General features: G+C 36.2%; 1 protein-coding gene across 1 annotated transcript in view; it reads right to left on the bottom strand.

Moving 5' to 3' along the window:
* LOC139452668 (transcription factor LBX1-like) overlaps positions 1-22,260 on the bottom strand; it is a 46,510-nt gene extending 24,250 nt beyond the window's left edge. Inside the window, exon 1 of the mRNA XM_071234210.1 lies at positions 21,596-22,260. Coding sequence (XP_071090311.1) covers positions 21,596-21,974 — 379 coding nt within the window. The 5' untranslated portion in view covers positions 21,975-22,260. The remainder of the gene's footprint in view (positions 1-21,595) is intronic.
* Positions 22,261-26,902: the final 4,642 nt, after the last annotated feature.

The following is a 26,902-nucleotide window of genomic DNA, read 5'->3' as shown; positions in this document are numbered from 1 at the left end:
GTGCGTCATGATGTATAATGATGAGATATAATGATAATAAATATGGTCATAGTTGTCGTAGTAGTAACTTTGGATTTTCGGTATGCTTGAATGTAATAAACATTTTTAAAGATAATAGTCGTTACAGTTGTCGTTGCCTTATTTACGTCGTCACCTTTACAAGGCAACGTCACCATCAATAAACCTGCTTCCTTCGAAGTGTACAAGCCATTCTACAGTCCCATCCCTCAGATCGTGAGATCCTTCGAAGTTTTTTATTTCCTTCTTCCATATCGATTCCCTTACTCGATTCCGAGTTATTAATGTTCCGCATTTTTGTAACAACCGGTGTGTTCAAACCATTCCACAGCCCCAATCGCTACCTCCAACACAAAACAAACAAATCCATAAACAAAAAATACTACACGACCCCAAGCCCGCACACCAAACAAAGTCTAAACGTCATTCACTACCCCTATCCCCATCCCTTAAAACCTTTTCAACCCACGATACCAGCACACGGAATGATTGACCGTAATGTGTGCCCCACGTGCACTAACTCAGAACGGGGCACTAGTGTGTTTCAACTCATTATGCACATGTCACAATAAACGAATTTACCCCACAAAAATCTCTCCATCAATAATTTCACCTATTACCACAAGAGCGACGCTGAAAAGAGTCTCATTTCAAAATACTAAAAGCAGTAACAGTCGCCATCGTACTCCGTCTCAGTGGCTTGTTAAATCGTTTATGTGCGGAGCCTGGTCTGGCGGCGCATGCCCAGAGGACGCATCTGAGTGCGATGTGTGGGGCTCGCTGTACGTCTCTCCTCGATCCTTCTCACTTTCTTTCATCAGCTGAGGAATCGTACGTACGTTTTCACCAGTTTACACCAATGCTAAGTGTCACAAAATGTGCGAAATGCTCAGATAAAACTTCGCCGGTACATATTTCAACGCCCAACGCAACGCTTCTCCGGACGAGCCTCGCTTTGGGAGGCAGACTAACCCGGATCAGGTTACAAAATACTGCTACACTCTGCCTCGTGTTTGCGTCTGTAAACATGATACTAACACACATCAAAGGCAAGGTGCTTGATGTTAAGTCCATTTTCAAGTCATATAGATTTATTTTGCCCTTTATTTGATATACAACATCCAAAGCGTGCAAAACACTCCCCGAGGGGATACATTGCGAATAGATAGCATTATCAGTCTGTGTTAATGGTATAATGTGGGACGGGCATTGCACTGACAAAGTAGCTGGTTCATAGCCAGTTGATATTTTATTTTATCATTTTTATCATTTTTATGTTTTCTTGATCCAGACAGGGTATTAGCATACTTGTACAATTCGGCTTTTACACGCATAAAGGTGTGTTTTAACAGGAATGGATGCACGATACGAACACCTCCGGTAAACCACAGTTTCATGTACACTGACATCATACACAAGTTATGACTGTAAGGTCATTCACAAAGATTATTTGACAGGGCGACTCAGTTTTGAAATATGAACATCAATGATGTTTATATATCTTGAAAAATGTTGACAGGATAGAATACCAATGTTTACAATTATTTATTCAAATTGTAGGGAGATTGTAAGTTTTAGCAGACAATGTATTCTAGCCCCATTTCTTGTCTGGTGGGTCGGGTGGGTCGGGTGGGTGGTGTCTGGTGTGACTTTCATGACACCTTGTATGACAGGAACATATTTCACGGACAATATCGCGTGATTTTATTAAAAAGACACTTAAAAGACCGACGGTGTTACATCGTAATGGTTTTCCATATCAAAAAGGCCCGAAAGTTGGAAAATATTTTACCCGTAACAGAATATCCCACATGCTGTTCATTAGTATATTTAGCTGGCGTGTCCAAAAGACAACAACTTCAGAGAATAAACGACTTACATTTCAATAGACTAGGAATGTCTTCAAACATTTTTGTCATCTCTGTTATTTTGTTTACACAAATAACAACTATTAAGACCCATAAACATTTTGCTTTTGTTTCTAGGGCAATCGGATTAATAAATGCTCATCACCCGCCTTTGTTCCGCGTTGACTTTTTTTTCACAAAGTATATATTTGGTTTGGAACAAATGACATCTTCCGGAAACTACACTCCTCACAAAGATATCGCGTGATCTTAGACACATTTCCGGTACTTTGAATTGAACACCTCACCCTTAAAACCGTATTTACACTAAAGAAAACGAAATACTCTGCCAATTACCTTGACGCAAGGCAATTCTCAACATCATCAGATTCAAACATGTGCTACGAAAGATACATTTATAAGTATTATTTTAATGCGTAATTAATGTTCATTTTGGACGCCCGATACTGGGTTTAGACCCGAGGTGGTACATAGCTGGTCGACTACCACTTTTCTCAAATATAATTAGGTACATTAACAAATAGTACGAATTAAATTAAGCCTCCCTCTTCCATTTCAAGCTCTGGTTAATCCCCAAAACAAGGCCTGCATTATCGTGCTGTTTTGAGAATGGTGTCGTGCACAAATAGGAAATTCCATTGTCACGTTTTTAGGCCAAGTGTTACTTTGGGACTTCCGGCCTCTGGGTACAGCTCGAAGGCTTTCTTTATTTAGGTGCGGATTCCACTCATGGTGTCTAACCTTGTTAACACATCAATATCAAATCACGATTACCTGGACTATTTTTTTAATGTTTCTGTACAAACGTCAAAAGAATTTATGAAAAGAAAACTGTTATATTTTGTCAAGATGAAAGTGCACAAGAATTTCCTGTACATTTGTTTTTGTGGCATAAAAGGCTGAAATATCACAGGTATCAGGCATGAAAAAAGGTGATAAATAGGTGTGTTCATATATATTTAGATTAATAATCGCGATCTAAAATACATTAAACACATATTTGTAAAAACTCTTGCCCATGTATACTAATATACTTGACTAAAACCAGCCATTATAAACACCATCTTTAACATAAACGTTTACTTCGCGGAACAACATTGACACATCAACGAAACACGTCAGTATCCAAGTGGTAATTATTGGATCAACAAACATAAGTTACAACTAATATGTCACTATATTACTTTTAACAAAAAGTATCTTAGCACATATTGCAAGGACATTACCAACTTAAATCCATCGTTCGTTTTGACACGACATAGTGACTTAAGATCATCTCTTCACCCCACAAAAATCACATTTAGCTGCCTTGATTTCCGAAAGGTTTATTGTATCATCACTATTTGACAGTGTATCATCACTATTTGATAGTGTAACATCACTATTTCATAGTGTAACATCACTATATGATAGTGTATCTCCACTATTTCATAGTGTAACATCACTTTTTGATAGTGCATCATCACTATTTGATAGTGTAACATCACTTTTTCATAGTGTAACATCACTATTTGATAGTGCATCTTTACTAGTATCATCACTATTACATAGTGTTTATAAACACATGCTCATGATACAGTCGGAATTATACAATCGACTCTACTTTTAGCAGGGATTTCTTGCGACTATAGAAAGGGTTTTGTCGCTTGCATACATTGCGTTACGGTCGTTCGGAATCTCGTCTTCAATTATGTTTCACTTCAGCGTAAGCAGGGATAAGGGGAAAGGGGGCGTGTAACACTAGCCTGAAACGCTACCGTTGATGGGGAACAATAGTATTACATGAGACAAAGGTATGAAGTGTCAAGCAGTACTGGAGGATAATTGGTGCAAGCAGTCAGTTCGCCGGAGTTTTTTTAGATAAATGTGTCAGCCTATCCAAGGAGTTCAACCCATCCTTAACTCTACCCTCAACCAAGCCCAACTCTACCCTTACGCCATCCCAACTTTACACTCACCCCATCCTTAACTCTACCCTCAACCATCCTTCACTCGACTATCACCCCATCCTTAACTCTACCCTCACCGCATCCTCAACTCTACCCTCAACCCATCCTTAACTCTACCCTCAACCCATCCTTAACTTTACCCTCAACCATCCTTAACTCTACCCTCAACCATCCTTAACTCTACCCTCAACCCATCCTTAACTCTACCCTCATCCCATCCTTAACTCTACCCTCAACCATCCTTAACTCTTCCCTCAACCGATCCTTAACTCTACCCTCATCCCATCCTTAACTCCAACCTCAACCCATCCTTAACTCTACCCTCATCCCATCCTTAACTCTACCCTCAACCCATCCTTAACTCTACCCTCACGTCACCCTGGAGCCTCACTGCAGCGATACTGCTGGAACCTAGCCCTAATAAGCTGTAAATAAGCTGTTGATTATGAAATGTAAAATTATACGTTGAATACGAAATGTAAATAAGCCATTAAATATATCATCTGGTAATATGGAATGTAAAGAAGATGTTGAACTTGAAATGTACATTATCTATTGAATATGACGTGCACATTATCACTGAATATGAATTGGACATTATCTATCGAATATGAAATGTGAATAAGTTGTTGAATATGAAATGATAATTAGCTGCTCGATATGAAAAGTAAATTATTTATATGTTGGCGAGGAATGGCGGTATTGTTTTATCTTACTTCTGTAGTTGTAATTCAGTTATTAATAGAATACTATTCAAAGACTATGCCAAAATGGTAACAGCGTTTCATATCCATGATATGGAAGACTATTATAGTGTTTTTTTTCTAATTTTGTGTCTCTGTTAGCGTAAGCTTACATAAATGATGTTGTTGGACAACTATATAATGCACTTATGAATGATTGTTGGTAATGAAATTAACAATTCTGAACATAAATGAACCAATTAACGATGTAATTGCGACGACGTTTTCGCAACAGAAACATTCCTGATATTATCTTTCACTTAAAAATTTCATAATACGCAAAACTGCATAAGCGAAATAATAAACATTCGAATACGTTTGTATAAAAGTGTAAATAGTGAACTAATATACCACTATTTTCATTTTGTATTATACATAGCAGCAACCAAAGGATTCCTTCACTCATATATCATAGTGGTATCATATATTCCGGTGAATTCTCTTATTTGCCATGACTTGCACAAAGGATCTGCTTACGTGTGTATTTACAATAGTGTTTTGTCAATCATACTATTTACAATAGTGTTTTGTCAATCATACTATTTACAATAGTGTTTTGTCAATCATACACTGCTGTAATTGCAAGTTGTTCAGTGTCTACTTCACAATGCACATAATATTCGCACTTCATATCCAAACAATAATAATTTCATTGAGAACAATGCATTAATATTCTTTCAATAACTCTACCCTCACGCCATGCTTAACTCTACCCTCACCCCATCCTCATTTTTGTCTAATTATGTTTTTCCTTAATCAAATGATTTTAAAACTAAATTTAATCTGTAAATCATTTGCAACGGAATAAAGTTATCAACCGTATAACTGGTCGCCAACCAACTGTAAGAATCATAAAGAATGAAACCACTAACTACCCATGTCCAGTATAAACTGCCAACATAACCGTTTTATGAATGCATATAAGGCGACTATGCTTGCCGTAAAATGTGACTATGCTTGCCGTAAAAGGTGACTATGCTTGTCGTAAGAGGCGACTAACGGGATCGGGTTGTCAGGCTCGCTGACTTGGTTGATGCATGTCATCGTATCCCAATTGCGTGGATCGATGCTCATGATATCAATCACTGGCTTGTCTGGTCCATACTCGATTATTTACAGACCGCCGCCATATAGCTGGAATATTGCTGAGGGCGGCGTTAAACAAACAAACAAACAAACAAACAAACAAACAAACATTACGGAACCAAAGTGTTACTTCCACTGAATGACTTTACAAACACAGATTTACACTGCCAGAGAAGCCTTACGGGATTGATATAATTCGCTAAGTTGATTTTGCTGTTCCAGCCGAACAGTTTTAACTAGCGTACCAGTGCGAATTTACTTTGCTATACTAAACAGGATATGGGAGCTGCAAAATGCGCCATACTGCTTTAAGGCCTCTCACACGCGGTAAATCCGTCATTGTGAGTTGAACGCTCATTAAGCTCCCTCAGTGTCCCGAGCTTTGGTGTACTTAGCAAATTGAATAAGAATAGCAATACCATCTGTTCCCAGTTGCTGTTCTCTCGTCCAAATTCTTACCCAGTTCCGAAGGCAACGGATGGTGGAATTCGGGAGTGCAAATCGATTATTGGAAATTATTCATTTTCAAGAAATGTCGAGAATTTTTTTGATATTTTTTTTGTGCCGCCCAAATCATTTTTTACATTACATGTATCGCGGATCGTTTAAAAAGTGTTGAGTTAAGATATTGATTCGAAAAGTTTAAACGTAGTGACCGTAACCGGAGACTGAACCGAACCCAAAACGAGGTGACGGAACTGTCGGTTGTAAATCACTAATATGAATCATATTTTTTTCCTAAAAAAGGGTAATTAGCATATGTGCACGTAATTGAATATCACATAAAAAAGACAAGTGTCGTGGACCTTTTATCAAAAGATCTTGAAAGAATGACATGAAAGTCATCCGTCTTGTCTTGTTTATGTGACATTTTGAATTATAACTTTGCTCCAGTGTCAATGAAAGATTTATATTAACCAAGGCTTTGATCTTTCTGTCACCGAATATTTTTTATTTGAGAAAAAACAAACCACGAAGTCTAAATACTATCAAATCTATCTTGATCATAGGATATTTCTTTTACATTACGTTAGGAATACTGATGATTATAATAAATCGCATGACACGCAAATTGTCGAGAAGATAATCTTGTAATAATACTTACATGCTATTTTATGGTTAATGTAAGTACAAAAGCCCTGTCGTAATGAATAAATTAATTTCAATCTCAAATCAAGAGATGAAACGGATTGTGTTAACACGTTTAGGACTTGCAATCACTATCGTATTGACACCTACCAAAACTCTTAAATTGTGCATGTCATATATTTGACAAAAATGTCCGTTGATGGGAATTATTTTACGAATTTGTTTCAAAGGTAACCTCCATCTTCATGTACGATATCAGTGTGGTCAGTTTCTTTGAAGGACTGACATGTACATGACAGCCATAACGCACAACATATGGTGATAAAAACACTGAAAGAGACACTTATACCTGGCCATCATAACACGAGTGACAGCTGATGGCACGTCTTTAAGACCTAATGAACAAATGAGATGCCACTATGCGGGTTAAGCATTTACAAAATTTCTGAAAATGGCACCAAGACAAGCAGAATCAGTCCAAAGTGGCAGCAACAGTTACGAAGAAGGGTTCAAAGAGAGTTAATTGAATCGCCATGAGAAGGAATTCCTGTTGATGGCCATGTTCCAGAGAGATCTAACCTCCTCAAAGACGCCAAAACCAAGTAACCGAAAAGAAACATGAATATCGTTTCGAACTTGAAAAGGGATTTGTTCCTGGTTTGTTGTCGTTTCATGCTGTTTGCTTGTTTACGTGTTTACGTTTGTGCCGTGTTCCTTTAATTCGAGCATCATCGGGTATTCCCGGAGTACACCGAGGGCCTGGTTTCACCACTACAGGACAACGTATTGGTTTATCACAGATGGTAAGGTCATTCTCACTTAGGAGCAAACACTTCGCACAGGAGAAATCCTCGAGATACTTCCCCTTAAAAAAGGATTAACAATTGGTTTTAGCCTTGTTACGAGATTGAACAATCCCAGTAACAAGGTTAAAGGTCACGCAGGCGCAGCTTCATTATTCCCAGAATTCCTTTGAGAGTCGACAGTTTTGAATTCCGTGTGAAACTCGGATTATGTTTGCACAAGATATGAACTAACTGCTGTCTTATTTAAACAAAATAAAACATGTGATGGCTTTAAAACAGATTTCGTTCTTCCATTGGTATTTATTTCAGATTTCCTGAATTTAATTTACCCTGTTACGACATTGACAGACACCAGTACTGCTTTAGGCGTTCTACGTGACCAGCAGGCCGCCATCTTGATATCGAACGTTAACTTTGCAATGTACATTCCAAATTATTAGTATTTACAAACTTGGCTGACGCATTTACTTTTGATCAAAGAACCGCTTTTTTCTACGTTTATTTTTAAAGTAAAATGTGTCACTTTGAAATATTCAAAGCCGCTCTACGTGTTTTTATAGCGAAAACACTCGTTGATGCGAAATGTTCCCAGTCGATCAATAATATACGACACAAAACGTATGTTGAAAGTTAATTATTTATCGGGCTAGACATATTTCTTTAAAAAGTTTTGGTTATCGCCAAATTTAGCTGTCAAATTTAGTAAAATTCTTCTTTTACAGTAAAAGAAATGCAAAACCATCACTTCAAATTAGTTTAAACCTTTCTACCTCATGACATCAAGTAATCTTGTTAGGGGAAATAATCACGTTACCGCTGTCAAGCTTTAGAAAACTCGAATAAGTTTCGAAATATGTTTACTTTTTCAAATCTCTATGACATTCAAAATAGCCAGAAACACCAAAGCCTGAAAAATAAATCAAGAAATATTATGAATAAGAAAATCCGAAACATATAACTCATTCGATAATTCGCAAATTCAACGGAAAGAGATAACAGAACTGTTTTAATGAAATGTGTTTTTGAGAACGCGTGTCAAATTCAATTTAAATTAACTTTGAATCTGATGTGAAAACCACGAACGAAAACAACTAAAACATTTGGTGCCTGAAGAAATTCGGTTACGTCACAGTTAAATATTTTTAATTACTTTATCGAAGATGAATATGTGATGATTCGATACATCTAGCTTGTCATACGATGTATAATTTAAAAGCGCTGAATACATAGAGTGTGACACGTCGCCTTCTTGATTGACAGGTACTAGCGGTTAATACCTGGCTTTGCACGATAATGTGACTGTTAAGTGTATATTTCACAACAGCTGTTGATGATACTCACATTAGTTTGTCATCTCTTTGAGATGGTGATAACGTCATCAAAAGGGTCAATATATATATATTCGTAAACAGAAAAAAATGCAGACCACATATTGGATTTGAAAAATGGTAACATGTAATGAAAGACGAGGAATCAAAGACAAAATTGTAATTAAAAAAACCCAACCATTATAAAAATGGTCCGTTTAAACATTGAGATCTTTTTTTTCTAAATCGGATAAAATTTTAACAGGGCTAGTGATAAATGTCAGTCCCTTCTATGACGATAAAGCATGTAGGGTAGAATTACCTCCCTTGGGAATTATTCGATCTGGCGCTAACAGTCTGTTGTTGGTGATTACGTCATGTAGATAACGTCATTGTGACATGCATGCAGGCTTGATGACGCGGTGAGATGTTAATCAAAACAATCACACATGTGACAAGCACTAATTGGGAGTTAATTAATTGGCAATGGAGTCAAGAATACAGCTGCAGATTAAGCGGCCTCATCGGCAAAAAGTTTCATGAATGGTGACTTTGGATCCGGCTAATTGATACTCGCACTAGCAAATGACGTCATCTCTTACAAGTCGTGACATATATGTGCTTGTTGATTCTAACACAAATTTGATTAATTATTAACGTTGCGATAGAGAAGTTTACCTGGCATAAAATGTTATACATTTCAACAGCAATGTAAACATAATTTCAAACTATCAATACTTATATTGCTTGATGAAATCGGTGTCCGAACCGTCATGGGTAGAATAAATATATATGTACAACCTAGCACCTGGGAATATACTTCACAATATATCTCCTATAAACTGTAGACTAGCCTGTTCGAAGAATGAACTTTAACAACGATATTTGTTGAGAGACCTATTTTAGTATAAGAAAATAGAAACAGTTTAAAACGAACAAACAATGCGGATATAAAAAAATACGTTAGATACTATCACACAGACACAGAGAGACAGACACGCACGCACGCACACACGCACGCACGCACGCACTCACGCACGCACGCACACACGCGCTTATGAAAATGTCGGTGTATAATATGTATGTATACGTTTGTTATATGAGAGTATAACGAGTCTATGACTTATAACTACGATACGATTAGAGAGGCAGAGCTGAAAATGTTTGATAACAAACAGATACTTGTGAAAGTCACAATATATGTAAATAGTGTGTAATTGTGTGCTCCGGAATAAACTTATAAATGTGTTAAATAGTAGTCTTATCAATGGAATATACATATAATAATGTAAACATTTGCTGCTTACTTATTTATCAATATAAGCAACAAAATCCTTTCAATAACCTTAAGACAGATAAGAGTAGTGGCCATTGTACGATTCCGACTATATCAGAATGCATGTTCTAATAATTATGAAGTAAACAAGTCAAATCTATAAGGACTGTGACATACACTTGTTATATAAACTGCCGGCCACAAGAAAGCATATTGAAGATTGGATAAGACAAAAATTACAAACGTTATCAAAGCGTTACTTGGCCTAAAAAAGTCGCCGAAACACTGCAAACGTACGTTCAAAACACAACCATGATATCCGTATCAAATACCTCACCATCGAGTAACCATTTCTTGTTTGTTTTCATCTTTAACCGTCATCAAACATGAGTGTAGACTTTCCTTTGCCTGGTAGTTTAGTTCAATGTTTGATTATTTGAAATTTTCAACCATTGATTATTGTCATGTGAAAAGAGCTATATATACATGTGTGGGTATTAATTTTGGAAATTAACTGTTTCTATGTGACATATAGTACCGAATTAATTTGATAACTGAAATGGGTGAAATTCAGATGAAATAAAACTTCATGATACAGGAGCTATATCTATTAAAATGCAATAAACAATGGTTGGAAAATTGACAACTGTGTTGTGAAAATAGACGTTTATTTCGAAATGGACGCATATAGTACCGTCCCGTTTAGATGATATTTATGGAGTGGCCTGGCATTGAAATTGAGTGATATGGACAAATTTCATCTGCCAATTACATAAATCAAAATATGAAAACAAGTTTTGATCGTGATTCCCAAACAATTCGTACAAACGTTAATTTTGCGCACCCAATTGATCAAAATATGATAAATATATGATTAGATAAAAGAAAAGATATGAGATTAATATTTTGATTGACGGAAATTGACTGGTTATTGACAGATGCAAAGCCTATCAATCATACTTCAATAACATTATGGGTACGTGAAATTTACAAGCTGAATTGTTATGTTTACCCTACATCGATCAGTAATTGGCTGTAATAGACATGATAAATGTTACTGACACGATCAAAGGATTTATTGAACGACAATGTAGTTACGCATATCATAAAATGACACAAAGAAGTCTGCAATAGATTTTCCCGTTAATTTAGGGAATTACATGTGATAATATTTGAATAATAAATTACCACATCTTAAAAAAATGAATGAAATATCAATGATAAGTTTAGGATTATAGTTCATAATAAATGAAAACTGTTTAACGTCGCCTGACCTGTTGGTGTTAACCATATTGATAAGTAAAAACACTACATAGTTTGCATGAATTTTTGAATAAACTTAGACGATATTGTTGATTATTATTACTCTTCATAAACGGGTTAAAATGTGTTTACAAAAATTACAATAATTTTAAAACAAATGTATTATTATTCCAAACAGTCGTTATTCCTTTCGTTTCATTTAAATTGAACTTAAAACCCCTTCTGAAATATATAACATTAAACTAAAAATTATATTATGAAATTATAAAATAAATAATAACTACACGACTCCACTGATAAAACATTACAGTTTTGCAATCGTGTAAAAATTGACAAAGGTTTCGAAAAACTCGAAATAATATTTTACCTCGCGAGATAATTATCTTATTCGATGGAAGTTGAAACTGACAAGGATATCTATTATGTATACACTTGCCAATAGCAATTATTGAATTGCATTTACACGGGAACATTAACAGGAATTTGTACTATATGTCAAAGTCAATAGTCTATGAAGCACAGGTTAATAACATTACTAGAATCACGCTTCCTTGTTAGACAAAACGTGGTAAATTATTGACAAAACATTGTACATTTCAACTGTATCCAACACCCACTTCTGGCATCAACACTATTTCAAATTTTCATGTTAGTGTCGTTGTTAGTTTTATTTTCACAATTATTCTAAATTATCGCTTTTATAAACTTTGGACACTACAACAAAACTTTATGTTCTTTCAATTGTCATAAGAAGTCGATTTAATTCATTTTATTGTTCTCAAAAACTGGGACAACACAAATGCAATCGACTGAATATTCCCTGTTGTTGTTTAATATGTGTATGCATAAAACACAATTCAATCGATAACAGTATAGAATAAAATAAAAAATTATTCTAAAATATGTCTTTTTGTGGGCAATGTTTTCGTGAATTAGAATGTAACGAGTAAGAAAACTGTTGTAAGTATCAGGTATATGGTTCGTAATTTCAATCACAGACGACGATTCTATTCTTGAAACAAGTGTCTACTTCAAATATCAAAAGGTTGAAGCACGTACTTAGAGCATTTACTTGTATCCTTACCTGTTGGAAAGAAATGTCAATCCTTGAATATTGTAAACAGACATGTCAATTTCATGGAAGAAACTTATATATCTCCTGTTCTTGAACGAAAACTGAGTGTTAATCGGTTTCCTCTCTGTCGTTTTGTGTTTACTCTGAAATAGACATGTGTACATAACACATGTCGGGTCACAATTAATTACCTAATCAATTTCACAAGGTGATTGATCGCATAGTCACCGTCACTCACGCCTCAGAAAAATTAACAAACACCGCTTGTGGCTAAACGCAACTGACAATGGTAGTGGATTAGTTTTTGATAAGTCCCCAACGCCTCATCGGGTTTTAGGAACGGGGGCTTCCAAAATGAACAGTTTTTTTCATAAAAATTAAAACCCACAGACACACACAAAAACCCAATGACATATTAGATAGGAAACATGTTTCTTACCGACTTTAGGAAATTGAAAATTAGTTTCGTAAGAAGCAGCTTCAAAGATTGATTGTTTTGAAGCTAATTGAACTCGTAAGTAAATGTTTCTGGTTTGTTCACATTAGAAAACATGACTTTAAACCTCCGTTCTTTGGTTCATTTAATACATGTTGTGTGCGAGAGATATGTATTCTTGTGAGAGAAAAAGTTTGAAAATTACATTCTTTCAAAAATGTTAAAATATCTTATTCAAAGTGACATTGTGGTTTCAAAAACAATCACTGTTGTAAATATGTCACCGTCTGAACTCCAAGTAGACAGTTTGCTTCAAATATAGTCTCCATAAATTATGTTTTCGAATATTTTTACTTTAAGAAGAAATACATTTATATGTTCACTTGGTTGTCAGTAAAACTAAAATTACATACATACATAACAAAGGAAATCTGAAAAGCACGGGATAAAATGTAATTTCAAAGCGTGCATGTGTCTTTGTTCCGACAATATGATGTATATTTTCTGTTAATATCGTTTAAAGTAAATGACGAACTGGGACCAGTGTCTTATTCTGAGGAAGCTAAATATGTTTTCAGGTCTCAATATATTCAATAGTTTGTTGATTTATGAAAAAGGTGACAATCAGAAATAAATACTTTTATAATAAATAAATCTCCTGTTTTCTACATATGAAACTTGCACGAGAAAATATCGTACATGTACAGGTATTCAATGTGGGTTACGTAAGTATATCCCCATCCAAATGTGACAAAACAACAACTGGCTCTCGTTTTCTTGAGGCACCCATACAAGAAACAATTATTGACAGACAAACATAATTTGTTTACTTCAGTGTCAAATAATAGGCAACAATGATACAACATTTAGATACAAATTGTCCTATGATCCAGCCTTAATCAGGTTGTGAAATAAAGCGACAAAACCCTTTCCATATCCAATAGAAATCTCTGCATAAAGCCGAGTCGATTGTACAATTCCGACCATATCATGAGCATGTGTTTATGAATCACTATCACATAGTAATGATACTACGTTCATTTACACTGACGATAAAATACCTAAAATTTTGTACTTAGGCTTTTATAGAGATGCTAGAAGCAAACATAGAATAAAATATCAACATGTATTAAAATAAGGATACAATAATACGACTTATACAACGACAGCTAATAACCAGTCTTGATTATCCGACGAAACAGATTCCATTAGGCTGAAAAGGCAAAGTGGTGGTGAAAAATATATGAATGGATCACTGAAAATCAGTGATGACACCAGGTGTTTGCGAAAAGTACTGGCGCCTGCTAAACATTTCATATAGAGTGCAAGAAAGTATATTAACAATGTAAGACTCTGACGTTGATATAAATTTAGTAAACATCACAAAGATCTCCTTAGACTTAATATCAACACTAGATGAAAATGGAAATCTTGTCATTGTAAAATTTACACTCTAAGAGGATATGGTCATCGGTTTCGACACAATCACCGTTATTTCATGGCCCACTCCTACACGTCAGTTCGAGATGCAACTCGATCTAAATTCCAAAGAGGGATTGTCGTTAGCTCACATGACAAGAGACGCTAAGTAGATATTGATTGGTATTAACAACGGATACGCGTTGCACATTCCACTGAAATGCATCATGACAGGAAGAATGTTGATTTCATTCTACACACGTGACTTATTAATACAGATTGCATATCTCTGATTTATTATGCAATCCAATACCCAAGCCACGTGTCATCAATCAAGAGTAATCTATAAGCACTGTGTGAATGTATGTAATTAAAAGTAATATATCAATTTCATTAACTGAGAAATGTACATGAAATATACGTGGACACATATCATTCACTGATATCAAGAAGACTGATACGTCCAAGCAAATGCTTAGTAGCTTCCAGACATGATTTTTAGATTTACATAGAAAAACATCCCCGGGCAATTTAGAAAGACATTAGTAAATCACTGCAGAGTTATAATGATTAAACTCAAACGCGTGTTGTTATCTCAATTTAAATTGATATTAGGATTGGTTATAGAATCACGACTTCATGATATCATAAGGCACATTTTATTTTCTAAACCAGACATATTATTGTTTCAAATGAGATCGAAGATTACACCAATATCCATAAGAAGAGGTATGGGAAAACTTTAACACTTAAGACATAATTTACATTGTCAGTATAACGACCTTCAAGACACAATCGTGTTATCAGGAAGGTCCTGACTGAACAATAATGCTTTTGACACAAATTAATTTGATTTGAATTTAGATGATGAGGTAAATTGACAAATTGACAGTATCATATATAACATATCAAATACCATGGGTTATATCTTCGAAAAAGTGCCATCTCAGCCTTGTGGACTTTTCTGGAGCCGATTTTTTTCAGTTCCTCCAAGACCTTAGTTCATTACAAAATACGATTCCTAATTTTGAACTGTGAAAGAGCTCTGTCTCTATTTAACATGCTTGGTACTGGAATTCCCAGTAAAAGGTTCTCACTCTTTTTTCGACTCAAAAGTGCCAATTATCAGGCTTTGAAATATGGACATCATGATCATAAACCAACGCGTTAGCTCACAAAATGACGTCTAGTTATGGCAAAAATATGTTAATTCAGATAATGCTAACAATAATAAGGTTCCCCATCACTGGTTTTGACCGCCTTGTTATAAATAAAGAACTTCTTTTCACGGTTATACTCATTTTTTTCGCCTCTTTTGCCAAGCTTCGGAGATAGGGGCTCATCATTTTAACATTGTTATTCAGAAAACCTCCGCGAAAAATGCGCCATTCGCTCTAATTGTGGCATTCCGGGTTTTTAACACAACCAGTAAGCGAAATCTAAAGAAACGAATAACGGTGATGGGACAGGATAAGAACAACATCAGAGAAAAGATCAGAGAAGCCTTTAAAAAATGACAAAAAGATGCAATTAACGACTTAACTTGCAAATAAAGTTTCTGTAACTATTGAAACACTTCTCCTTCATTGTTGATTATACAGCAGCTGATTGACGTATTCACGATGTTTCTTTCAACAACAGAATTAACTAACATAGCTTGGAATACATTTGCTGCATATTCTGAAAAGCACATATGATTAACAGCTTTGATCTAACATGGACGTGAACAGCTTCCACATTGTAACATTGGATGTAAAAACAAACGTATTAATGTAAATATTGATGCCGTATACTCACTACAAATATTTCCGTGTTTAAATTGACTTAATAAACGAAGTGTTATATTTATTAGAATGTATTCATTCGTTGTATCAGCTGTACATTTATAACGCTATTAATTATACATAGCTGTAGATGTTCTCTTTCATCTATGATAACGACATCGTGTACATTTCACATGTTGAAATTGACATATGTACATATCATGAAGATGATAGACAAACAGTCTAATCCGTTTCCTACAGTCGTTTACACAGTGCCATCAACAAATGTCGATTGTAAAAGCGATTTGGTACTCAGCGGGCAGTCTAGATGCTCGGAAGCCACAAATTACTGCAAATAGCCGTGAAATTGTAAATCAGCTTCAAGTGTCAAAGATGGCCCCGTGGAGTAAACGGCCATCTTGGCTGGACCACAAGAGAGGGGGATATCAGATTATATCACTCCAATTAGCCAACTGCCCACTTGGCAACACAGTGACCACTGTTGTCTGGCTACTCGAGTGGTCATAACTGACCATTATGACCACTGATGTGAAGAAGATGGCAGCAATAAACTCGAGTGGTGTCTAGCGGACGAGAACTGGACAGCTCATTGATATTTCTAAGAAATCGACCCAGAAAATGGAATATGATTCAAATTAAGTAAGAAATGACATTCGAAGTCTCTACAGTTCTACTGATACAAAAATGGAAGAAGCACCTCAATAAGATCAAAAGCTAATTGTAATTTAAAAAAGAGAGAAACAAAACACTTTCCATAATCATAATGAATCTCAGTAGCATCATCCCCATCATCCCCACACATGTGTTCATGAATCACTATCAACTACATGAGAATAACAACACACTAAGAGAAATCTTGAAGACGAGTTCACGATAGCTGAACGATAAAGCTATGTGATAGTATGTACCCATATTTTTCTATTTTTTTAAAGTACAAGTTACAAAGTTATTGATAACCTTTGGTTTAGGACGAATCATTATTGGAGATCTATTTCAGTCCAGTTTCAAAGCATCATTGAATGCATCTTGTGTGTTGGAAACTTCAAGCACAATAAAGAGATGCGTATTACGAATATGATATGAATAATAATTATGTTATCATGTGATGGATTTATTTTAAATTTTGAGTTTAACTTTGACTATAACTGGTTGATGTGTACATGTGATAAAATAATATTAATATACATATTCAAACAGTATTCGTTCATAAATTATTATAATTAGATTTGGCGACAACATAGCTAGTTAGACAACATAGCTAGTTAGACAACATAGCTATTTACACAACATAGCTAGTTAGACAACATAGCTAGTTAGACAACATAGTGAATATATTATGTAAGTACACCCGTACAAGGAAATTTCAGGAAAATGCCTTCTGAATGTAAAAAAAGTATACCTAAAATATACCTATATATGTAATAACACATTTTCAGGAGCTACACGATTATGTTTTTTTTCTATTACGATGTAACGACTGTGTAACATCATCATAAACACCTGTCAAAAACAAACTATAATTCATTCAAAATAGAGAATCATATTGTATGTTAGAAGGGAACGATTCCCACACCCAACTGATTATGTGTAAATCTCCACATAAGATTACTTCACAAAGTCAACTTCCCAAGTCAATCTCTATCATTTTCATAACCCAATTCAACATAAAAAGTCAGTTATTGGCCTGAAATGAAATATCTATAAATTATCACACTTCAAAGCATATTTCATAGCCAGTGATATTTACAAGAAGCCCACTAATCTATTTCAATCCTTCTTAAAGGCATCGTGTCATTGTCCGCATTATAACCGGGTGTTGTTCTTGAGAGGCATTTCAATGGGCTGAGATGTACAGGTAAGCCCCATAATGTAAGGAAGCTCTAAGGATGTCATTATAAACTCTTGAAATATACCACAGTCACTCATTTCGACTTTATTGCCTTAGTAATTGTGGGGTGGTTAAACCACAGAAAGAAAAAATGGTATAATGGCAGGTACTGGCGACATGATACAAGGAACAATTGGAATACGGACTTAAAACTTATTCATCATTTCTATTGTAATTATAATTTAAAGGCGTGGTGACATATGTATTCCACAGGATGGCTATTATGAAAAAAAAATACTTTATACACTTTCTTAGCCATGAAACTTATAAAGAAATAACCAGTTTCCTGGTTATTAATAATTTGTTTTTAATATCATTGTTTGGTGAACCTTATCTGGAAATATTGAGTTGACTGGCATAACCCTCGTGATAAGAAAGCATTACTGAGACAAGCAGTGTCGTCTAAATAAACATTAAACTAAATCAATTATCCTATAGTGTTAAGATGGTGTTTTGGGTAAATTGTATATTTGTATTTTATAAAGAACTTAAACCACTAAACAAAAGACCCGAGTCCACATTAATGCTACGAAAACAAAGATACACCAATTTTATCTAAAAATACTGTTCTTCAACTGTATGAAAATGTGTTTTGTTACTTTCGTACTTTCCTGAAATCAAGGTTTCCCTTCGTGTCATAATTTTCTTCTTGTGTTTGTTTTATGCGTATCCTCAACAATTCGAACAATACCATCTGCTCCGACAATATGGAAACCTGAATATTGTGAGTTATGAGTTCAGCGTATGCTTCTCTCTGGACTTCCCATACTGTACTCAATACATCAATCCCTATGGTCATAACTGTCCAGTTCGGCCACGGACGGAGGAGTCCGGCTGATGATACCAACCTCGGACAATCAAATGTGACATAGTCTTTATCCTCCAGACAAGGGCTGTCATCCCAACAAGCGGACATCAAAGACTCGAGTGTGAACCGGTTGGCTTTGAAAACACGGAGAGCTCCGTACAGCGCATCGTCACTCACTGTGACAGAGAGGTGGAACAGGAACGACATGTCGCGTATGTAACAACACTGACAGGGAGCTTCTACAGTTTCTTGCATTGTCTTAGCGAGCGACATACGTTCACATCGACACTGTGGTCGTTGGATATGAGACTATTTTATAAATCTAATACTCCTAACGAAAGAATTAATGCCATATTTTGGCGGCAAAGTGGGAAAAAATATTGGTTACATTTTTGTAAATTATGACCATAGAACAAAATGTCCGTGAATATGATTAACAAACAACATGTAGTGGTATGATTATTATTTACATGTCTCGGTCTCCTTAGTAACAACACATGCCAAAAGCAATTACGAAATGACTTTATTCAAAACACGAGGGGCTGCACCTGCGCTCATAAATACGCCAAAGTTTTCATTCATTACTTTATTAATATTGTTTTTTAAATGAAAAATAAATATGTTTTATTTTTTTTATACAATAACACTGAATAACATGGACGCTCATCTAAAGTTAATATCTTTTATTAACTGATTACACTGCACAGCAGGAGTTTAATATATAAAAAAAGTATTTTAATAGAAAACTGTTCAAGATGCTACAGACTTTGAATATGTTGAAGGTTTAGTATATTCCGCCAGGAAGAAATCACCTAAATAATTCATCTTTGGGGGACCACAGAGCATGTTATTTTTCAGTTAGTGATTTTCCACAAAACATAACTCACTACACATCCCAATCTAGACAAAAAAAACGCAGTGCCAAAACGCATTCACAATATGACTCGTTTCTGGTTGTCAATTTCATAGTATGCACGAGCATTTCGTGCTGGTCATGCTAACATGTGTCAATTAAAGCATGTTAAAACGTACATGGTCACTCTGTAACTTATATCATGGCGTTTTGCTGTGACAATATCTCTTGCCACCTTTGTTCTGTCACAACTGTGTAAATTTCATATTCATTCGTCGACAGGAATGTTTAACATTGCAATAATACCAACCATGTTTATTCACGCACTGTCACTTGTCAGAATTATTGGCGTACACGTGTTTAAAATAGCAATAAAACCATAAGTTTAAATTACAAAACCTATCATCGTAAAATGTTATGCACTTGTGTGGTACTATGAAAATATATTGCGAAAATGTGACAAATGTTTGCATGCACCTCCTGAGAAGTACGGTTTCGATTTCAAGTGTCAGTCAAAGCGGCGTTTATTTTATATTACTGTTTTTGTTGATTTGTCTCTTTTGACAGCCAATGGGTTCTATTGACTTAAAAATATCTAAATGCACGTTATGCATATGTTATATTTTTCTTGATTCAATAATTATTTATAATAAGCCCTTGGGTATTCTTTTGACAGTGTGGTGTACAATGCAATCTCAGTATTGTCATTTAATTTATTGAACCCATCGATTTTTACTAATTCTTTTTGTCATTACGTTCACAAAACTAATTAGGTATAAACCAATGTCAATATATTGACACCAGTGAAGGTTTATTAGGAAATAATATTTTTTAAAGTTTCTATTCTCTCTACAGCCTATACATATATATGACAATTGATGAGCACTAGATTGGAAATATTAACATCAATCCATAATTATTGTAGCTATATGTATTTATCTATTTGTACATTTCAGTGTTTGTTTATCCTATGTGTAATGTACATTTATGGAAATTGACGCATTTCGTCTATCTCCATTCGAAGGCATGTCAATTCGAGGAAAGTGCTCTTTCAAGGTTTGACAGCATTGTCAAAACATGAACGGTTACATATTAATTGCAGCAAATACATTTCAAGCCATTTTAGAATTTGATTTATTTCAGCTTTGATTGACAAGATAAGTGATGAGAAACTTGATGAAATTTCAGTGAGATTCATCATGGAAATTGACATTGTGGCAAATAGCATTAAAATGACAGCATGATTTACGGAGCAATGGACACACTGGGAACCACTGCTTGCATATTGTTGAAGTGTGATGCCTATTTCATATTCAGTTCACCAATCTTGTCAGTTTTATACCACGGTGGCTAGTTGTCATTTATAACTTTGTTTTTTTTGTAGATCTCAGTCGCATTTGTAATTGTTTTCACGTCTGTTTACAATACGATTTGAACACTTATAACGACAAGTGATGTGTTTGGATTATAGCAACAATTTTATTGGAAATGTTCATGTACTGATAGGAACATCTTGATTCTGTTCTCATAGAAGAATGTATTAGTTTTTAAAACAAGCATGTGATTTCATCCTAAAAATAATATTGTATTATTTGTACAGTATATTACAGATTTACGACAAATGATACCGATTTTTGAATGATGCTTTTGATTAAACATAATGGTAAATATTTATTATGTTTTTACAGCGACAATCTAATCAATATTTTTCTCTTTGATAAATCCAACAGGAAATTATTAACACATTTGTTTGTTCACTCTTTTTACATATAGCACAAATGGTTACGCGAATACAGGGGGAAAAACTAGTACCATAAATCGGCATATTGTGCTTATGAATTTCGGGAATTTCCGGTAAATATTCGACCAGTCTCATAAGTGAAAATAGTATGGATCTGAAGAAACAAATTTCACAGTCAAATCTCACCTGCAGATTCGGGTGTTTCTAAGCCCTGAAACGTCTTATTGGCCATTTCCATGAGGGCGTCTAAAGGGGAGACGATGGATTTGACGGAGGCTGGGGGGTCGTCATCATCAACATTAATTTCTTCCTCACCGTCGCTGGAGTTGTCACTGTCGTGACTGACACCACTGTCCCATGGCCGCACGATTTTTGCCCCATTTACGGTACACGTGCGGACAGAGTGGGGTGTGGAGGACCCGAGAATGTCTTTGATGCTAAATGACGTAAATGGTTTGTTTGGGTTCCTTGGGGGCTGAACTCGAATCATAGCAAGTCTATGTATAGGTTCGTATTGTTCTCGACCACTGTCCTCCGAATCAGACACACCACTCGACGTCGACATAGTCTTCAGACACACAGACAGACGGACGGATGTTTTTGGGTGATGGAACAAACCTCCTCTGTTTCACAACATGCACTCAAGCAAAGAGGTCATGCTCAAATGTTGGAGTATTCTTTTCAAAAACTTCACATAAAATCCGTACTTTCCGCAACATGCGTTGGATCCTAATTTTTGTAATCTCGCTTCGTCAAAGTCTGAAAAGCAGTCACCTCGGCCCGTATCGCTCAACGTCTTTCCGTTGTAAACAGAAAACACAATATCTGTCTTTAAGCCTTGCTTCGAATGAGGACACGATTCTCTTATCGTATGTGAATGGGATTCGCCCGATCTAGAGGCGGAGTGTTGGCCACATTATCCCTCATTGCCCCCGGGGGGAGGAGCCTGCTGTCGTTAGCTGTCAATCAACGCGTCCCGGCATGCTTTGCGCGACGAATAATTGCCTCGCGAGTCTCCACGCTTGGTATACGCGCATGGAAGCTGTTCTCGGATATCTATACCAATCACTGGCATCAGTTTTGGGGGGATGATTAATTAACGGAACCGCGAGAATAAATTTATTGCAGAGGTAACCACTGACCCGCCACGCGAAACACCCAAGTTTAATTAGCCAACGTCACTGGCTCGCTTACCTTCAACAATTGACCAACGCGGATTTGATCGCGACTTGGGGGCAGTAATTTTCTTAGACGTGAGGTCAGGTGTATAAACAGTTAATTGACTAAATTGACCTCTCATTAGAACATTATTTGTATGATGAAAATGATATTGATAGCATATGGTCAGACTAAATACGTTACTCGCATCAGATGAGGTGCACACGCGTCTTACAATTAACATGATATAAATAACGTTTTTATTAACGCGACATACCTTTGACGTCGAAAACGTATATGCCAGTATGTCGTCAACCTTGCGTTATCACATTCCAAAACATATATTTTAAAAATTGTTTACATTTAGGATATTTAGTTTTTGAACTTTATCCTTACTTTTCGAATGCATATTTACATGTCAATATTTTCTCGAATATTCATTTGGATATATTGACATACATGACAGGGGTGAGTATATTACCTTGGTACTTTGCAGTGTTTTTACATTTTTAATCAAAATATTCGGCCTGTAATATTTTTGGCAGAAAAACCAAGAACGGTCAATTAACCCTTACGGAATCAGTACCATTTCATTTCTATCTAAGGGCGTACTCATATAACGAAATGAAAACATTTGACAGATAGCCTCATTACCAGTTTTACAACCATCCAGAACAGTGGTTGACAGGAAGTCTAAAAAAGACAACGAATAAAAAATTATTGCGTCAATTTCAAATTATTTTTAGTATAAAATCAATAAATTGATAAGCCGAAAAAGACTTCAATACCAAATTCTTTATGCTTGCGAGTTTGTTTCCTCGGAAATAAATCTCTTACAATCAACGGTCAATGTTTTAAATATGATAAAAGGGTAAACATCCAATTCTGTTTCTGAGTACCTTTAAACGCTCTAGTTGAACACCAGTGCTGATATGATTCTCATTCTGGCAAATATATTGCCCATCTAATAAAAGGATTTCTTTCAAGTTTACATAACGCATCAATCAAGTTACGTTCTATTAACAAAAGATGAATAATAACTCTGCTAATTTTTTGCCGCTTTGACAGATATATGCAGATATATTATCTGCATGCAGCGTTGATACTTAAAACCAAATGGATGATTCTTCTGAGCGAAAATTGGCTGCTCTTCAACATAAACAACAAGATGATGTTCAGCAGAGTGGACCGAGTCCACGCGTTTACGTATGCATGTGGTTTCACTCACGACACCGATTATCATCAAGATTCCGCTTTGGGGCAAAGTTCGTCGACTAGGATTATGATGAATTACCGCCCTTGGGTAGCTCGTCTCTTCCTATCTCCGCGGCTAGAGAGGCTAGCTACTTTAATCAGCGACTTTCTAGAAAGACATCATATATTTTTTGGCAAAGCACTCTAAACATCCCCGACACTTGAACATCAAAGAGGAAAACAGGATCCCCCCGCTCAATGTTTCCTAGCTAACAGAATTATCATGCCATAAATATTGTAGATGATATGAAAATATTTCTTCGCCTGCTGTATCGGGTGTAACATTTCAGTCCGCATCTCAGTGACTTCTTAACATCCCCTAATAGCCGCTGGATCCCTCCGCTAGTGTGAATGATTTATTTGTCGGAGATATGAGGAAGACAGAATTATTTTCCAAATTTATTCTATAGTTATTCATTCAACATGTAGCAATTACCTCTCTGCGTATTCTCGCTCTCGCATAATCTCGCAACACGTGTTGTTGCGTAATCCCTCTCATTTGCATAATGAGGAGTGCGTTAAGAATATATCGTACAGTGAAAATAATTATTTTATTATTATCGCAATTCTTATATGGGGACAAACATTTTACTGACGCAATATTATAGTTCTTCATAACAGTGAGTGATTGGGTTCGGTTTAACACCGCTTTCAGCAATATTCCAATAATGAAACGGCGGGGGATGTCAGAAATGGGCTTCACATATTGTACCCATGTGGGGAAGCGAGCCCGTGCTTTGGGGTGACGGATGAACGCTTTAACCACTAGGCTACCCAGCATAAACAGCCCCTCCTCCAAACAAGAACGCCCTAGCATGTGTGATCGCTTGTCCTGTTAGAAAATGGTTTGATTCCCATCGCTCGTTCAGCATGTAGCGACCCGACGCTCTACGTACTCCGAAAGGATATCAAAATTTGGTTTGCCTGGGAGCCCATTCTTCTCTTCGTCCACCCAACCGAGTTCCCAATTTCCCCTCTGCTTGTTGGAAAAGGTGAGTTCAGGTGAGGTGAGGTGAAATGGGGTGTGTGCGTGCGTGCGTGCGTGCGTGCGTGCGTGCGTGCGTGCGTGTGGATGCTTGTACTAGCTAGCCCGGGACCCACCCCCAACGGACATACGTTACCATCCTAACCCATCTGGCGGCACGGGTGGCTCAGTCGCCTAAGGCGCCGCATCTACCGTTACTCCCAATCACAGGTAATGGAGTTACATACGACAGAACGGGATCCACTGATCTGGCTTGCTGACTTGGTTGATGCATGTCATTGATCCCAATCGCGTGGGTCGATGCTTATGATGTCAATCACTGGATTGTCTGGTCCAGACTCAATTACATCTATTTACAGACCGCCGTCATATCAGCTGGAATATTGCTGAGTGCGGCGTTAAACAACAAACCAACCAACCAACCAACCAACAAACGACAGAAGTGTTTTCTCCGTGTTATGAAAATAGCAAAACGCTGCGACCAGTGGAGTCCCTCATGCAGACCCTGGAAAATAAATATCGGATATCCCAAGCAAGTCTACAATACTGTGACAAGTATAGATTTTTTCAGTTCCTTTCTATTATATATTTGACAATTTAACACAAATAATTAACATATCTAATTTCAAAGACTGCAATTTAGTAGAGTATCAATGGATCATTGCATACCTCACTGTTGACATGCAATTTCTGCATAATCCACGTTTTAATCACACCTGGTTCGATAAAAATGAAAAGTGTCCATACTTCTAAACATTTAAACGGATTCAGTTTCTTTAGAAATATGGTTTGGATCATCTTCCCGAGGCAAGAGAGTTAACTGACTATAAAAGTCCAGTGGAAACTGGACTTTAAAAGTCAGTTAACTTTCTTGCCTCGGGAAGATGGGTTGGGATTGACTTATCTAAATCTGATTACATTTCTATGAAACCAAATGAAACGGGTAGAATAAGCCAGAACAGTGATCAGCTATGGAACTGATGTGGTGTATATAAAGGGGGAGAAATACCCATCTAACAAGAGTCAATGTGAAGCTGTGGGTTATAACAGAAAAGATAATAACCGGATACGCCATATGTCAAATGTCGTGACATGTGTCTAGCTCTATCAGTTTAAAACACAAATAAAAACAAACTTTCGTAAGCGATGGTAAATGTGGTGCTTTTTCCGTTTCCCGACCAATAGCAGCTGAAACGAACTCGGCAGGCGATTTTACGCTCTGTGAGTATTTTGTCAAAAGCCGCGAGAGTTTGTCCTATCACAGAAAACAGGCAGGTAATCGGTAGCAGGCCCATCATTCCTCATTCCGTAAAAAGATTACAACTTTTCTTATAAACTGTTTGTATTATTGGCCCTGACAGCAAGCATCTTGAGCACGTGGGTGACAATTAAAATATGGACTGGATAAAAAAATACGGAATGGTACCCAATGACATTTGTTGTGAGGGGAGCATGTGGATGACATTAAAAATATAGATAGAGGAAAATGCCGAAGGTACCCGATGACATCTGTGAAGTAAAACACTCGGTAATTTCCGTCGTTACTTGCTAAAAAGGAGTAGCTGTCAACAGCGTGAAAAGTTAAATGAATTATCAACAGTTTATTTTTCAAATTTAGTTTTTACTGCGTTTTGAAATATTTGTACAAAGTGTTTCTACTCTAAGATAGTTTAACGATTTAATCATGTATTATTGAACGGATGTTGACGGGCTAATGAGATTAGTAAGTCCATTGGCAAAAACAATTGATGATATGATTAAACAGGTGTTGGAAAACAAAGACGCAATAAAATACATGTAGTGCAGACACTTCAACAGGAAAATATAATATATTTCTATAATCAAGAGATTTTACGATACAGAGAACTTTTTACTCAAATGTGGCGTCATAAAAAGTAATATGTTGTTTTGACGTAGAATTGTGGCCAAACACGGATCCACGCTAGACTAGTAGTGTCTGTTCCCATACTTCAGTTAATACTACGCCTCCCGTGTATTACCAAGGATGGAAATGGTCGAAGCATGTACCCACAGCTGACCAGCTGATTTCTTAACGCAGCTCATTCAGTATTTAGCAAATGGGGCTATAGCAGTGT

Source organism: Haliotis cracherodii, unplaced genomic scaffold (genome assembly GCF_022045235.1).
Source record: "Haliotis cracherodii isolate W230 unplaced genomic scaffold, xgHalCrac1.p SCAF_9, whole genome shotgun sequence".
Classification (NCBI taxonomy): Eukaryota; Metazoa; Mollusca; class Gastropoda; order Lepetellida; family Haliotidae; genus Haliotis; species Haliotis cracherodii.
This window is presented reverse-complemented; position numbering and strand designations above follow the sequence as displayed.